The sequence below is a fragment of the Lactuca serriola genome, chromosome 4 (assembly GCF_051521515.1).
Source record: "Lactuca serriola cultivar US96UC23 chromosome 4, Lser_US96UC23_V15, whole genome shotgun sequence".
Lineage (NCBI taxonomy): Eukaryota > Viridiplantae > Streptophyta > Magnoliopsida > Asterales > Asteraceae > Lactuca > Lactuca serriola.
Genome location: NC_136411.1, coordinates 203511719 through 203528618, shown reverse-complemented (window position 1 = coordinate 203528618; position 16900 = coordinate 203511719). Strand labels below are relative to the sequence as shown.

The window sequence follows — 16900 nt, the reverse complement described above, 5'->3', positions numbered from 1 at the left end:
CTGAATATCCTCTAATGGAACCAATGCCGACTCATCGGCTATACACTTCCTCAACTGCGATACATGAAAAGTGTCGTGGATCTGCCCCAACTCTGCTGGCAACTCCAAACGATAGGCTACCCGGCCTACCCTCGCAATCACACGAAATGGCCCAATATACCGGGGTCCCAACTTGCCCCTCTTCCTGAATCGAATCACTCCTTTCCAAGGAGAGACCTTCAGGAGAACGAAGTCGCCGACCTGAAACTCAAGCTCGGACCGGCGTCGGTCTGCATAACTCTTCTGTCGGCTCTAGGCGGTCAATAACCTCTGTTTGACCTGCTGAATCTGCTCTGTCGTCTGAAACACGATCTTTGTACTGCCCATCACTCTCTGCCCAACCTCTCCCCAACAAATGGGGGTCCGACACCTCCTACCATACAACAGCTCAAAGGGTGGCATACCAATGCTCGAATGATGGCTGTTGTTGTAGGAAAACTCTGCCAAGGGTAAATACGCATCCCAGCTACCCCCGAAATCTAACACACATGCTCGAAGCATGTCCTCAAGCGTCTGAATCGTCCGCTCACTCTGGCCGTTTGTCTGGGGATGATATGCGGTACTAAAATGCAATCTAGTACCCAACTTCTCATGAAATTTCTTCCAGAATCTAGAAGTGAAACGCACATCACGGTCTGAAACAATCGAGATCGGCACCCCATGCCGAGATACCACTTCTCTCACATATATCTCCGCCAACTTCTCCGCTGAAGAACTCTCACTGATGGCAAGGAAGTGAGCGCTCTTCGTCAACCTGTCCACAATCACCCAAATTGCATCAAGTCCTCTGGCAGTCCTCGGCAATTTGGTGATGAAATCCATAGTGATCTGCTCCCACTTCCATTCGGGAACCTCCAATGGCTGCAACTTGCCATGCGGTCTCTGGTGCTCGGCCTTAACCCTACGGCAGGTCAAGCACCTCTCAACAAACCAGGCGACGTCCCTCTTCATACAGGGCCACTAATACTCTTTCCTCAAATCCAAATACATCTTCGTGGCCCCCGGATGGATCGAAAATTTCGACCGATGAGCCTCCTCCATCAAAGTAGCATGCATACCGCCCACAAACGGTACCCAAATCCGACCCTGAAAAGTCATAAGCCCTCGACCATCCGTAACGAACTCTGAAACCAAACCAACGACCCGTTCCCTCTTCTGCATCCCCGGTTGCACAGCCTCGGCCTGTGCCTCACGAATGGCATCCAATACCGGAGCTATCACGGTCAACCTCAAACATACATCTCGCAGTGGTGTGCTCTCCGCCCTGCGGCTCAACGCATCGGCTACCACATTAGCCTTGCCTGGGTGGTACAGGATCTCACAATCATAATCCTTGACCACATCCAACCACCTCCTCTGTCGCATATTTAGGTTGGGCTGATCCATCAAGTATTTCAAACTCTTATGGTCCGTGTATATCGTACATCGAACCCCATACAAGTAGTGATGCCAAATCTTGAGAGCGAACACTACTGCCCCCAACTCTAGATCATGCGTGGGATATCTCGTCTCATGAGGCTTCAACTGCCTCGATGCATATGCTATCACATGACCCCTCTGCATCAACACCACACCCAGCCCCAAAATCGATGCATCACAATATACCACAAAATCCTCCATCCCTTCCGGGAGAGCTAATACCGGGGCTTCGCACAACCTTTGGCGAAGTGTCTCAAAGGAGGTCTGCTGCTCGGGACCCCATGAGAACGCAACACCCTTCCGGGTCAATCTGGTGAGTGGCACTGCGATCTTGGAGAAATCCTTGATAAATCTCCGATAATACCCTGCCAACCCAAGGAAGCTCCTGATCTCAGATGGTGACTTCGGCACCTCCCAACTCATCACTGCCTCAACCTTGGCCGGATCGACCAGAATCCCTTCCTGGTTAACAAGATGTCCAAGGAATTGGACCTCCCGCAACCAGAAATCACACTTGGAGAACTTTGCATAAAGCTTCTCCGATCTCAAAACCCCAAGGACCTCCCTCAAATGTTCCTCATGCTGCTCTCTAGATCTCGAATATACCAGAATGTAATCGATAAATACAATCACCGACTGATCCAACACCGGCCTGCATACCCTGTTCATGAGATCCATGAACACAGTCGGGGCATTGGTGAGCCCAAAAGGCATTACCACAAACTCGTAATGCCCATATCGCGTCCTGAACGCTGTCTTCTGGACGTCCTCATCCCGCACTCTCACCTGATGATATCCCGACCTCAAATCTATCTTGGAGAACCAAGATGCTCCCTACAACTGATCGAATAAATCATCGATCCTCGGTAACGGGTAACGGTTCTTGACCGTCAGCTTGTTCAACTCTCGGTAGTCAATGCACATCCGGTGTGAACCATCCTTCTTCTTGACAAACAGGATAGGCGCTCCCCACGGTGAGCTGCTCGGCCGAATAAACCTCTTCCCCAGCAGCTCCTGAAGCTGCGAGGATAACTCTTGCATCTCTGGAGGTGCAAGACGATAAGGCACCTTAGCGATAGGCGCGGCCCCTGGAATCAAATCAATACTGAACTCCACTTGCCTCACAGGAGGCACACCCGGTAACTCCTCGGGAAAAACATCTGGAAACTCACGCACCATCGGAACCTCCTCAACTGAACTCGGTTTCTCGGAAGCCACCCGCGTATCCATCAGATACGCCACAAAACCCTTACAGCCCTGCTGTAGACACTGCCTCGCCCTAGCGGCCGAACAAAAAGCTGATCCTGAACGTGTACCCTCGCCGTACACTGAAAGAACTCCCCCACTAGGGTTTCGTATGGTCACCAGCTGACGCTCACAGTCAATAACCACGCCGAATCGGCTCAACCAGTCCATGCCCACAATGACACAGACATCACCCATCGCAATAGGAATCAGATCAATCGGAAACTCAACCCCGAAAATCTCTAATACACCTCCCCGGAGAACCTCCGTGGCACAAATCACTCTATCGTCAGCTATAGAAACTCTCAGAGGCCGACTCAACGGCTCACGACTAACACCGATCTGCTGACTAAAGGCCAAGGATACGAAAGACCGACTCGCACCCGAGTCAAATAACACTAAAGCAGGTACAGAGTTCACAAGGAAAGTACCTACGCATATCATAACATAAGCATAATATCTCAACATCAAAATAAGTACATGAAATAAAGCATACCTGCCACAACATCGGGCGCAGCGCGGACCTCCTCCGCAGTCAGCTGAAAGGCTCTCCCACGAGCCCTCGGTTGTGGGAGCCGATGCTGAGCCAATAACGATGGCCGGAGTACAAGCATTGATCCAAATGATGTTGGATCGTCAAATGGAGGAAACCAAACGTTTAAATGTGGGAAATGCTCTAAGGATATGACCTGCTTTAAATGTGGGAAGACTGGTCATTATGCTAGCGAATGCACAACCAAGAGAGAAGTATGCTTTAAGTGTGGTGAAGAGGGACACTTCAAGCAAGACTGCCCAAGGAAAGAGGGGGCTACAAAGCCAAATGTGCTGCCAAAACCAAAGGCGAGAGCATTTCAAATGATCCTTGACGAAGCAGATGACAATGCGAGGATTCAGGAGTGAAGGCTTGACATCCGAAGGTCGAGTTATGAAGTAACCATAGAATCATAAGATGTAGCCTATTAGAGGCATAGTCTAGGGTGAACTTGAACACCTATGTAACAGTTTCAAGGAGTAATAAAACCTTCGTTTTGATATTTGATGTGTTAAACTACTATGTGATTTTCTTGTGTGGTGACTTGGAAAACTGCGGGACAATACTTGGGACGAGTATGAGTAGGTGTGAATGGTAGTAGAGGCCTATACTACCGGAAGCACAGGACTCACACTTGGATCAGGGAAAGTCACAAGGTTACCAAGAAGCTAGTAATTGATTTTGTTTTATTCAAGTATGTCGTTACCATCGTTTCAGTAATGACTAAGAAGGTTGTTGATATTCCGACCCTAGTGGTCATATCGAATTGAGTCCGACTACGCTAAGTATGCTATGTGGTTTAGAAAATCAAGATCGATGTAGCATCCGACTTAAACCAAATGATTGAAATCAAAGCAATCAATAGGAATATCGCGCTCGTTGTTAAAGAAGTTGGTAGCTAGAAATGCCTAATGTTAAAGTGTGATTATATCACATTAGAACATGAAGGAAGGCATAGTCTGTTTTAGAATTTAACTCTAAGAGACCTAAGTCTAAGTGTTGCAACATACAATGATAGGTCATTAGAAGATGACACATCGATCCATAGTAGTAATAAAAGAAATCATCTCAAGTTCGTATCCATTAAGGATCGAGATTGTGACTTGAAGGTCATAATTGGGAGTCTAGCCTGAAGTAGAGAGCAAGTGCACGATCGAGTACTGCATACAGTCAATAAGTCTGAGAGATAGACTTGACAGAATGTAGAAGTTATAATTATTACCTAGGATGAATAGATGAAGTATGGAGTCATTATACGACCCTGTTTCGTTGATGATTCCGGGACGTAATCATCCTAAGGGGGAGATAATTGGAACGCCCGCAAACCCGGGCTAGTCAATTTAGAGGAAATAGGGGTCGAAAACGACTTTTCGACAAAAGATTATTTAGAATAAATAATTTTAACCAAGTTGTGTAATATGTATCAAGGTTTCCGTACATATAAAGAACGCCAAAATCCGAGTTATAACGAAGAAGTTATGGTCCGTCGAAGTTTTACGACAAAACCGGCACGACACCGGGAAGCGTAAATAGTGAATTTACGATAGAGCGAGATTTAGCCTTAGAAATATAAACAAAAGTTGTAGAAAATGTTAAACTAAGAGCGTCGATAAAAAGAACGCCCAAATCTGACTTCGTATGAGGAAGTTATGATTTTTCTAAGATTCGGCTTAGCAGTGCACGGCCCGAAACTCGAATTTTAGTTCGAGCGTTTTTTGGCTTACGCGGCCTAAATGAGAGTTGAATATCTCATTAATAGGAACTCAACGGTAAAAATATGGACGAAAACGGAGTTCGTATGAAGGAGTTACGAATTCTTCGCGATCATTTAACAGTCTAAACGCCTCCTACTGTTAAATTTGAGATCGGTCGAGAATTAGCTGACGGAGTCTAAACGAAAGTTGTAGATCTTGATTTTACCTACGTGTGGATATAAAGAACATCGAAAACGGAGCTCGTATGCGAGAGTTATGATTTTTCTAAGTTCGAAGGCTGATACGCGATAGGGGGTGACGTGGCACCACCAGAATTGGACACGTGGCACCACCAGAAGGCCACCACATGGACCAACTCGGCGAGTAGGTCCCCCCTACTCGGCGAGTCCATCAGATTTTTGCACTATAAATAGAGGTGTCGGGTCTAGCCTTCTCTTCACACCTCCCAAACTCACTTTCTCTCTCTAGCCTCCCTAACCCCCCTAAAAGCCTAGGTAAACCCCCTAGCACCCGAAGGAAGCCCCGAGGCTCCCGGAGTCCCGAGAAAAGAGCCTTTCGGCTCGGGAATGCTGCTCCAGCGAAGCCCGTTTTTGCGAAAACCCCGCTGTAAGTGAGTTGTACCTATCCTATCTTTAGTATAGCTTATGTTTTGATATAGTAACATTATTAGGAACTTATAATGAGTATTTGGGATATTATTATGAGTTATATTGAGTGTTATTTAACGCTTATATAATAATAATAATAATAATAGCTAGACTATTAATTAATCGCGGTTATCGTTAGACTAAACCCTAGTGGTATTGATACTAGATTTTATCGAAGGAAATTGTTTTGAGAGTATCGAAGCGCTGTCCGAGTGCCGAGTCACCACCTACTCAGGTGAGTGCATAGTTACTTTCAGCTTACGCATAGATATGAAGTATTTTATATAAATTACGTGTTGTGTGTGTATATTATCTGTATACTTGCTATCTATGCTGGATGAACGTTTTATACATGTTTTCAATGATTTAAACTGTATATGTATTTTATATCTACAAAATGTGTTGGGTAAAACATGGGTAGATGTAATAGTTGCTGTGTGACAAAATAAAATAATGAGAGGCCTCGTTATAGCTGTTCTTGATGATCTAGTCATCTAGCGGAGTATAGGTGACGACCACGGACTATTCTAGACAGTCCAGTGGAACACTAGCAGGCTCGCAACCTGTAGGTGTTTATTCGAACTGTGTGTTTATTCGAACTGTGTGAACTGTGTGCTCACCAGATATACTCCATCCCAATGATAGTCCTTTGACTAGGTCCCTTGTGTTAGATGTTTTAGGGGCGTAATGTGAGGATAACGGGAATGGGTAATTGGGTTGATTGCTTGATGTTTAAAAATAATAATTATATTATTGTGGGTTGAAAACCCTATGTGCTCACCAGGTTTCCCAACCTGACCCACTCAGTTTATTTATATCACAGGTGTTGATATGAAGTGACATTACACTGAGAGATTTAAAGAGATGTAGATCACTAGTGTAAATAATTGTAAGTTCTGTTTGTGCTTATGTTTCTGTATTAACGATGACATCCCAAACGTTTTAAAATGAAATAAATATGTTTCTTCGAAAATGTTTTAATAACGTATTTACCATATTTTTCTGGGAACAAATTCTGCAACATTTTTATAAAATGAAGTACTCTGATTTTTATAAAGCATAAACAAAAATCTGTCTTTTCTGGCCGTGATTTTGGGGATGTCACAATAATCACGTAAAGTTCAGACCTTGACACTTATACAACATCAAAGTGGTCTAACTTGGTGATTTAGCCCCAAAAATGACATCCCAAGCTCATGGCTCCCAAAATGACTCATAAAGCTCCATGGGTTAAGGTCTCTGGACCTCTTTGGGTCCAGATCCAAGACATAGACTCGAGAAGGGACCAAATGCTCCACTTATTCAACCTCTAAAAGGGTTAGACACTACTAGAAAAGCAGCCTTTTACGACGCTCATTGCACGTCGTAAAAGGCTCAGACGACGCGCAAATGCGCGTCAAGGAAGGCCCTGTCATAAAGAGAGACGATGCGCTTTTGCGCGTCGTCTATAGACGACGCGCATTTACGACGCTCATTTACGACGCACAATTACGACGCGCGTTTATGACACGCAATGCGTATCAAGGAAGGCCCTGTCATAAAGGAAGACGACATGCATTCGCGTGTCGTAACCTTACGATGCGCGTGTTAATGACACGCAATGCGTATCAAGAAAGGCCATGTCATAAATGAATATGACACACATTTTTGCGTATCATAATTTTAAATGTTTAAAATAAATATTATTTATAGATTTACTAATTTTCAGATTAAATTTGTATTTAATGTCTCATAATAAACAAATAAAATATCATATACAAAAAATACAATCCATTGCATAAAATTTAATGTCATACAAATAATCGTTCCATGGAAAGATAAAACAAATCAATAGTTGTAACAAAAATTTACAAAGTAATTAGATACAAGAAATATAAAAAAAATATACCCTCAAATGCTTTTCAAAGTCTAATCTCCATGTCAGCTCTTCAACTCACTTCTCCAGTTTGTCCTTGGATGAGATGCAAAATTTAATTACCAGAAATGAAGGTGGAAATCCGTATCTCAAAATGCTCTCAGCAAACAAACATACAGCACAAAAGTGCATCCAGGAAGTGAAAACCTGCAGTTGGGTTGAAGTTAAGTTGGTACATTTAGGTTTTTTGCTAGCTAATAGTTGTGAACAGGCGTGAATTAACCATAACAAGTTCAACATTAATAGTAAGAAGAAGATTTTGAGAGATACAAGTACCTCCCTATAACTTGTATAACACCAATTCAAAAGAGAGTTTCTCAGCGATTCCTGGTCTTCAGTCAGTTTTCCCAGCTCCTGTTTTTGGCTCTCTTGACTTTCTGAATTATATTCAAAATCGCGAATCTGAACCACAATTTTAAATCAACATAAGTGGTCAGTGTCTCGTAACTTGACAACCAATCCTTCTGTGAAAACTTGGGGACAACAGCAATGAGAGTGACCAAATGTTCTGAAGTCACAAGATCCTCTGGTGCCACTAAATTGGACAGACCTGGAACAGCTAAGCTACAAAATTAAATAAACCAGGTCATGTCAAGTGGATTATAAAAAATGATGGAAGAATGTACTACCTCCAGGTGCTCTGGACCTCCATAGATGTAAAAGCATCTGTTAAATGTTATTTCCTCCAATAACTGATCATCTTCAGTTCCATGTCCACCTTCACCACCATTTTTGTCAACTTCCATTCCTGATTCTGCAATCAAAAGATCAACAATTTCTTTTCCAACATACTCAAGAACTTGCAACCCCTTAGCAGTAAAAGCTCTTCCAGTCTGTTCAATTAATCAGTTAAAAGAAAAAGAAACAACCACAAACAGAAACTTTTAGTAGTAGATAAAAACAAGGAAGGGTTTGTGCTAACCTCTAAAAGAGATGGTGCAATAGAGCCTCCTGCAGGTATACCACCTTGCTGTATAGAGTTTTACAGTCTGAAGAACATAAATAATTAATAAAGATTCATTTGATTTGATTAATTTCACATAAGAAAAATAGATGCCATCATGCCAATAAGTTGACCTACTTCTGAACAAAAGTGGAACCCCCTTTCCATGCATTACTAAGAGCCTGCCAACCTCCTGAAGCAAAGTTCTCCACAGAACTGTCAATAGCCTTTATCCCCTGTAGGATAAAAAAAATCAAAGATTGAGAATAAAATCAAAAGTGGGAAAGTATTGATAACACAAGTTAGTTATGCAACTATCATTTTGAACTTGCTTGGCCAAGGATTGTGTCTTCACTGGCTTTCTCAAGTCTTTCAAGAGCAGCCTTGCGCTTCTTATCATCTTCATCTTCACTTTCTTGATCTTTATCAGATGCTTCTTGATGATCTTGCTCCTCTTTAGAAGATTTTGAGCCTTCAAGCTTGTTTTGCAACTCAGAGATGTTATTTGCAGCTGTCTTAGCAACCTCATCAGCCTGTGAACAAAAAAACAGTGATCAGAAGAAACTAAAAATGTTGCTTTTGAAAAATTATTTCCAACATAAACGACATCGTTTTCCAGGATTTTAAACATTGTTATAATATGCCTCTTCTTTGGATTTATGCTAACATTTCGATTGTTCCCATTCTTTAATCAATACGATTATTTGTTTTACATAACAATTCCAGTTGTGTACTAATAGATACCCTCCTGTTCTATACACTAGTATACTACTTAACTCCCCATTTCCAATTATTGTGTTTGTCGATTGATTTTCCATGAATTCTCATTGATTACCCGATATCATCTCTTGCACTTACACTTAAGAACCTAATAAAACTGCTTTTAAATCTGTTCTTCCTTAATATCTGAAACCATAAGATTCGAATTACAAATATGAATCATTACCTTTTGTGTTAACAAGCTTATAACTCCCCCAGGAACTCCTCTCTTTCCTTCTTTGGATGGAAAAGAGTCTCAACAACCTGCACGTGTCACTGCGAGAATCAAGTCTTCAGTAAGATCAAGTTCCATAAACAAAAATTCAAGGGTTAGTTTTCTTTTCTAATTCTACTGCCATGATCTGTTACAATGAACATTCTAGGATAATCATTCACCATCATCATCTTCATCAGTGTCCCTGAATTACAACTATTTGTATCTCAATCTGAGACCAGTCATCCTTCAAGACCTGCAAGAAGCAATTCAGTGACTCAATCCTCCGTCTCCACCACATAATATACAAACTATTCTAGCAGAAACACCAATATTTTAAACACAAGCTCTGCTTCTGTTTCTTCTTACCTTCTACCCCATCTACCCGAACAACCCCTTCAAGAACTTCAACTCCTTCTAGAACCCTAGACATTTATTATACACTAGACACACCATGCTCTGAATGGGTTTCAACTGCCCCCTTCTAAATGTTGATTCCAGAACCCACTATACCACAAAATCAGACAATATATATATATATATATATATATATATATATATATATATATATATATACACACACACATATATATATATATATATATATATATATATATATATATATATATATTAATCACCATAATAGAAGAGGAACACAAGTAAGAATCATAATGAAAGTACATTGCTATTTATTGTATTTAACCATATAATAGTTATAGAACCCAAAAAAGTCAAAAAAGTCAAAGTCAGGGTCAAATACGGAAATTTCTCATGTTTTCTTAAACCTAAACATATTACATACCTTGGAAGATATTTTATGCCAAGCTATGGTTGATAACCTTTTCATGGAGAAAATCTTGGAAACTGGTACTTTCCCATGTGAACATTGGATTGAAGTGTTGTCGATTATACTGTAGAAAGTTAATTAATTACAATGCATGCCAAAATGTGTTTGTGGGATTTCTTCAACACTTGAAATTATTGTGTTTGATATTTATTAATAATATGAAAAAAATGGAAACTTACAAGTCCAGCCACCATTTGGCGGATCATATCAATGGCATAACCTATTTAATTAAGATTCAACCTAACTTCATTTACCTGTGTAAAGTAAAACTCAAATTATAAACATCTTTAATTATATAATTATGATAAAATGTTGAAACTATTAATTTTATATAAATTGTAAAGTAGGAGACTTACATCGTTTGAAATAAGTGTACTTATTTCCTTCTGTTCGTCTAATTTCCAGTCAATGTTTTCAAGTCTCTTTGTAGACTGCATATTATTTCCAATCACAAGTATAACAAGTAAAACACTAATAAAGAAAATATTATAAAATTAATATATGGATTTGAGATTTTACTTACAGCTAGTGCATTGGATACATTCTCTAAATGTTTTAGAAGGTGATGATGCTTTTTTAGTTGCATGAGATTAAGAGAAAAAATGATGATTTATGATTCAATGTTGCAGAAAAGAATATCATCAAAATCTCAAGGAATTATTGAGTTGGTTTTTAATTAAGTGCATTCAAATCTGTATGACTGTATGCACCACTTTGTTTGTTCAAATGAACAAATATTGGAACGAATACTTTCAATTCATTTTAATAATCTTGATCTGTTTAAGTTTCAAGCAATTAATCACTGGAAATTGTGGCTTTGCTTATGAAATTGTGGTTTTGTTTAAGTTTCAAGCAATTAAGAAAGGACCAAACATTGATCTCATCTGAAGTAGTAGCAGCAGGGCACGAGTACACGACTAGCTTCTACTTTCTAAACTCAGGCATGCGATCTGAAAGGCCAAAAAAAAGCTTTACTTGGTTTACTATTTTTATCTCATAAAGTAACTAGTTAGATACAGAGAAAAAGGATTATGTGTTTGTTTAATAAGAGTTTTATGTGGAATCGTGATTTCTTAATCAAACGATAAATTTGACAAAAAAAAACATTATACCTTCTGATATTGGCCAGTAGTAATGGTTGTTACATGACAGCAATAGAGACGTTGACTTTATCTCACACCACACTCATGTACTTCCAATCCACTAATTACAGCAATAGAGACGTTAACTAAGAATTGAGAAGCTAAACATAAAAAGTTTATCGGATTCCCTACCATGGGTGGTTCAAATACTTCCAATTTGGTATGGTTCTTGAATCGGATCCAAGCCAGCAGAGCCATCTTAAGTCTTCTGAAAAGTTCTCGTAGGACCTAGTGAGCTGCACGAAGTTTAGTTGTAGCACTTTTAGTTTATCCATCTTTTGAATTGCATCTATCTTCAGGTTTGATAACTACATATTGAGAATGAAGAGGGATAGTAAACTTATTATTAGATCCAGGTATAAGTATGCGTGTAAAAATATGCATATATATACACACACGTCAGGTCTTAGTGATTCTGTATTACCTTGAAAGCAAACTTCTGTTCCTCTAGCATTTGCATGTCAAGTGGTAAACCTTCTACAGTTTCTGAACCCAAATTAAATTAAAAGGAAAAAAAAGGATAAATTTTATGAACTAAATGAAATAGAAGGGTGTGAAAGTAATTGTAGGCTTTATTAATCGTACATATAAAAAGCATCTTACACCATGACTTCCCATCCTTGACATCTAAAGCACTAGCTTCCTTTGCGTGTTTTATGCTTTTAGCAACAATTTCCTCTTGATTATCAGCACCTAAAGACTTATAAAAAAACGTTTAGATTAAAAAAAAACTATATATATATATATATATATATATATATATATATATATATATAACATAAACAACAACCAAGATAACATATGATGTGGGAATAGCATTTGAATTTGAAAATTCCAAACAAGAATCTAGGTTAAATACTTTGCAACTGCAGATCAATTTCAAGAAACTGAATCTTCATCTTCATTGATATATTGGAATTCTAATGCGCTTTTTCTACCACTCTAATCGATAATTAACACGTAACCTAGCTTGTATTCGATTAACCTTCTGCTACGAGAAATCATATCATGCCATTCAAACAAAATAAGCGACTGTACACTAAAAGCACACACATATAGAGAGACGATTACAATTGTGAAAGCTAAAAATCGTAGGGTTTCGAGGGAAGCGTACCAGGAGGAACGGAATCGAGGAGATTGAGAGCGATTTGAGATTGCGTTTCCAATTTGGAAAATTTTTCATTAAGGTCTGAAGGGAAGTAAGTGTCACGTATCGTGTACAGATCACTTGTTGCTTCTGTTGCTTTCTCCATTAAATCTGATGCATCTTTTCCTTCTTCGCTGAATCGATTTTCTCCGCTCATCATACCAGTCATCTGTTTACTGAATTACACCGAATATTTGAAATCAGATGGCCCATCCGAAGCCCTAAATTACACCAAATATTTGAAATCAGATGGCCCATCCAAAGCCCTCTATCAATTGAGACCACGACTCTTCTTCACCACCTTCTTTTTCAGATAATAACATTTGAACAAATCTCACAAGTAATAATAGTTCTTCTGAACTTCTCGAACTTTTTTTACCTCCTCTAGGGTTAATGATTCGTTGCTCTTCATGTCTTATCTCGTAACCCTAAACAAAATACAAGTGCGTTAGGGGGGGGGGGGGGGGGTGCGTCGCCGCTTTGTGAGGCCAAAAGAGATGGTGAGTGTTGGTGGCGGTGGTGGTGGGTTAGGGCATATATGAAGGATGTGAGATATGCGAGAATGATAGTCCTCGTGACGTTCTTGAAAAAAAAGCCCTAGTTTTGGTCCCCATTTTGTAACAGGAACGCGCGTTTAAAAAATATAAAGCGACACGGTGCACATAACACGCGTTTATGATGGGTGTCTTCCGTGTTTTTATTTTTATTTTTTTCTGACACAAATTTTAGGGCGCAAAAATGAGCGCACTAAATCCTTCAAATTTTTAAAGAGATGACATTATTTTTACCTCACACACTTTTGCCTATCGTAAATACGTGCGCGTCATAAATTGCGTGTCATTAAAGGCCTTTTTTCTTGTAGTGAGAAAACCCTAACACTAAGAATCAACACCAAAACTGAAGAAGGTCCGATCAAAATACCTCAATATGGTCTCTAAGAACTCAGAAATCACCAAAATCGCACCTCCTTCAGCCTACTCTTGCATTGATCACCTCCTTCTTGCAAAACACCAACAAAAGGATCAAGAATGGCCTCTCCTTCCTCACAAACGCTCTAGATCTCTTAGGGTTTCTCTCTGGGGGTTGGTGGCCGCAAATGACGGCCCTAAGGGCCTTTAAATAGGTCCCAAACCCTGGAAATTAGGGTTTCATTAAATAGCGTGGACTCGCCGAGTCCACTCATGAACTCGCCGAGTCCAGCTGTGAACTCGGATACGAATCCGCGACCATACTCGACGAGTTTAGACACCAACTCACCGAGTCTCCTCACAACTTCCAAAAATAAAAGAATAAAATACAATACCTGGGAATCCGGATGTTACAGTTCCACCCGTGTTGTATGGTTTTCATATAACAACTGAGGGTGATATGTTTATTAGTGATAGTATACTAGTAAATTTGGATGAACCTAACAACTATAAGGAAGCCATGGCAAGCCCTGAGTCTGCAAAACGGAAAGTGGCTATAGACAACGAGATTCAGTCCATGTATGACAATCAAGTTTGGAACTTGGTTGACAATGTACCGGGTTGTAAGACAGTCAGGTGCAAATGAATCTTCAAGAAGAAGACCGACATGGATGGGAAAGTACACACATATAAGGCGCGACTGGTTGCGAAGGGCTTTAGTCAAACTCATAGAGCTAACTATGATGAGACCTTCTCACCAATAGCAAAGATAAATTCTATAAGGGTTATGCTAGCCATAGCTGCGTTTCATAACTATGAAATATGGCAGATGGATGTCAAAACCGCTTTCCATAATGGAAAGTTGGCTGAAGATGTTTACATGAGTCAGCCAGAGGGTTTTGTCGATGCAAAGCACCCTAATAGAGTGTGTAAACTTGAGAAATCCATTTATGGATTGAAACAACCGTCTCGCAGATGGAATCTTTGTTTCGATGAAAAAGTCAAAGAGTTTGGTTTCTCAAGAAGCGAGGATGAGTCATGTGTGTATGTCAAAGACAGTGGGAGTATAGTTAGCTTTCTCGTTTTGTATATCGATGATATACTACTCATAGGAAACAACATCCCAACCATGCAGGAAGTTAAGTCCTGGATTGGGAAGTGCTTTGCTATGAAGGACCTCGAAGAAGTTGCCTATATTCTTGGGATAAGTATAGTGAGAAACAGGAGTAAAAGACTATTAGGACTTAGTCAAAGTTCTTACTTGGATAAGATACTAAAGCATTTTAGTATGGAAAATTTCAAGAAATGGGAGTTACCAATCCAAAGAAATACCAAGTTGAGTAAGACTCAAAGCCCGAGTACCAAAGCCGAGATAGTAGAGATTACTCGAGTACCTTATTCTTCTGCAGTTGGCTCGATCATGTATGTTAGGACTTGTACTCGCCCTAGTGTGGCCTTCGCTTTGTGCATGGTCAACAAATATCAAGGGAACCCTAGTAGAGCATATTGGACCGCAGTAAAGAATATTCGTAAGTGCCTTTGGAGGACTATGGAATGGTTTCTTATCCTTAGTGGGAGTGATGACTTAAGGGTGCGAGGGTATAGTGACGCCAGTTTTCAGACCGACCGAGACAACTTCCGCTCTCAGTCGGGATGGGTCTTTACCCTAAATGGAGGGGCAGTGACTTGGAAAAGTTCCAAGCAGGAGACCATAGTTGATTCACTGTGCGAATCAGAATACATAGCACCGAGCGAATCGTCAAAGGAGGCAATATGGTTGAAGAACTTCATCGGAGACCTTGGAGTTGTGCCAGCCATAAAGGAGCCTATGGAGATTTTCTACGATAACGAAGGTGCGGTTGCCTTAACCAAGGAATCGAGGGATCATGGCAGATCCAGGAATATCGACACGAAATATCATTACATTAGACATCGGGTAGAAGAGAGAATCCTCGTAGTAAATAGGGTATCGTCAGAAGAGAACCCAACATATCCCCATACGAAGGGATTGAGTAAGGTTAAGCACTTGCAGCACACTAGGAGCATTGGGCTGAAGGACGATATTAGTTTTAGTGATTAGATAGCCATAGAAACTTGTAATAGATATATTTAATTGACATTTTTATGATTAAATAAAGGAGTATTATTTATGAGTAATGTTACTGTCTTATGTCAATTATTTACTATTGTTTAATTTTGCATGTTTTGACTTCCTAAATAATAAGATTATTTAAACTATCCACAGTCGCTCATACTTTGGAAGTATGTATGAAAGAAGATTGTCATGAATTGGTTTGTAGATTGTCTAAGTGTTTAGACATAACAAAGGTTTGTTGCAACATTCATGGGTGCTTATGAAATATGATTTGAGTATTAGATTAAACCCGCACTCACATGAATCACTTCATGGAAAATTAAATCACGAGTGATTGTGAGACGATAATATCAAATAGTCTTAAAACCTAGATGTATGGTTTATTGTTTGCGAGTTAGTTGTGTATTGATAATGCGTAAACACATCAGTAACTTGATGTTATAAAACGCATTGTTGTGTGTAATTTGATGAGTAAATAGTAAATGCATATAAGTCAAAGTTTATCTATTCCTTTTATCCTTCGAGGGTAAAAGTGATATCTTGGGCCCCTCAATGATTTGGTTTGACTTATGTATCGGGACCGGTCAGGACTAAGTTGATGTGTTCAGATAAGCTCTATGTTAGATAAATCAGAGATCGAGAAACAAACTGCTGGATAATAAGTATGACTATGTTCCATGTGATTGTCCACATGATATCTTGAGAACGAAGGACTATATGATCCCTTATCTAAAGGACGTGTCAGAGTTCGACAGCGGCTTTTGAGAGCTACGATTGCTAATCGGATTTTGAACTCAAACTTGCATCTGTAGTTATTAGACTTGTCCAAGTGGGAGACTGTTGGATTATGTGTCTAAGTCCATAACTATATTTGGTATGTACTTCACCTGGTTGTAGCATGACCCTTTTGAGTTGTCTTCACCAAAGCAACTTGACTGGATGAATTGTAGAGAAAGAGGATAAATATGGTTTATTAATATATTATATGAATATTATATTAAAAGGGAAATCATATTATTTAATTAATATTGGTCAAGAATTAACTAAGAATTAATTTTGTGATCAAAAGATATTAATTAAACCTAGGGGACTGATATTGTAAATATTGGATAGTTGCAAAGTAGGTTGAGGAAACCCTAAAGATAGGGTGGACGAATTCTTATGGATAAGGCCTTAAGAATTCGTCCAATGAAGGGATTCCAGAAGGATCTTATGGGTTGCTTAGAGCCTAAGCAACCGGATAAGTGTTTGATTGAAACCCTAACTCCTCACCTATATGAAGGGACCCTAGGCATCATATTTTCGGATGCCCTAACCGTAAAAGGATTGCTAG

General features: G+C 39.8%; 1 protein-coding gene and 1 long non-coding RNA gene across 5 annotated transcripts; both read right to left on the bottom strand.

Moving 5' to 3' along the window:
* Positions 1 to 7385: 7385 nt before the first annotated feature.
* Positions 7386 to 9928, bottom strand: LOC145100510 (V-type proton ATPase subunit C-like). Of its 3 annotated transcripts, none has more exons than XM_079037760.1 (7): positions 9798 to 9928; positions 9402 to 9684; positions 8594 to 8988; positions 8435 to 8501; positions 8142 to 8345; positions 7789 to 7914; positions 7386 to 7659 (listed from the first exon to the last, which is right to left on the bottom strand). In XM_079037760.1, the coding sequence occupies exons 5-7, from the start codon at positions 8256 to 8258 to the stop codon at positions 7531 to 7533; spliced, it is 372 nt and encodes a 123-aa protein (XP_078893886.1). In that variant the 5' UTR covers positions 8259 to 8345; positions 8435 to 8501; positions 8594 to 8988; positions 9402 to 9684; positions 9798 to 9928; the 3' UTR covers positions 7386 to 7530. The 3 variants fall into 3 exon arrangements, 2 of the variants coding, with proteins under 2 accessions (XP_078893886.1, XP_078893887.1); XM_079037761.1 differs by having other exon boundaries at positions 8142 to 8501; positions 9402 to 9478; positions 9611 to 9684; XR_013705095.1 differs by having other exon boundaries at positions 7789 to 8076; positions 8142 to 8501.
* A 143-nt stretch (positions 9929 to 10071) lies between these two features.
* On the bottom strand, positions 10072 to 13117 carry LOC145100509 (uncharacterized). 2 transcript variants are annotated; one of them, XR_013705094.1, is made up of 9 exons: positions 12532 to 13117; positions 12003 to 12110; positions 11842 to 11903; positions 11550 to 11725; positions 11388 to 11478; positions 10799 to 11225; positions 10632 to 10706; positions 10455 to 10529; positions 10072 to 10339 (listed from the first exon to the last, which is right to left on the bottom strand). It is a non-coding gene; the product is annotated as an uncharacterized LOC145100509 (long non-coding RNA). The 2 variants fall into 2 exon arrangements; XR_013705093.1 differs by having other exon boundaries at positions 12021 to 12110; positions 12532 to 13110.
* Between the last annotated feature and the right edge of the window lie 3783 nt (positions 13118 to 16900).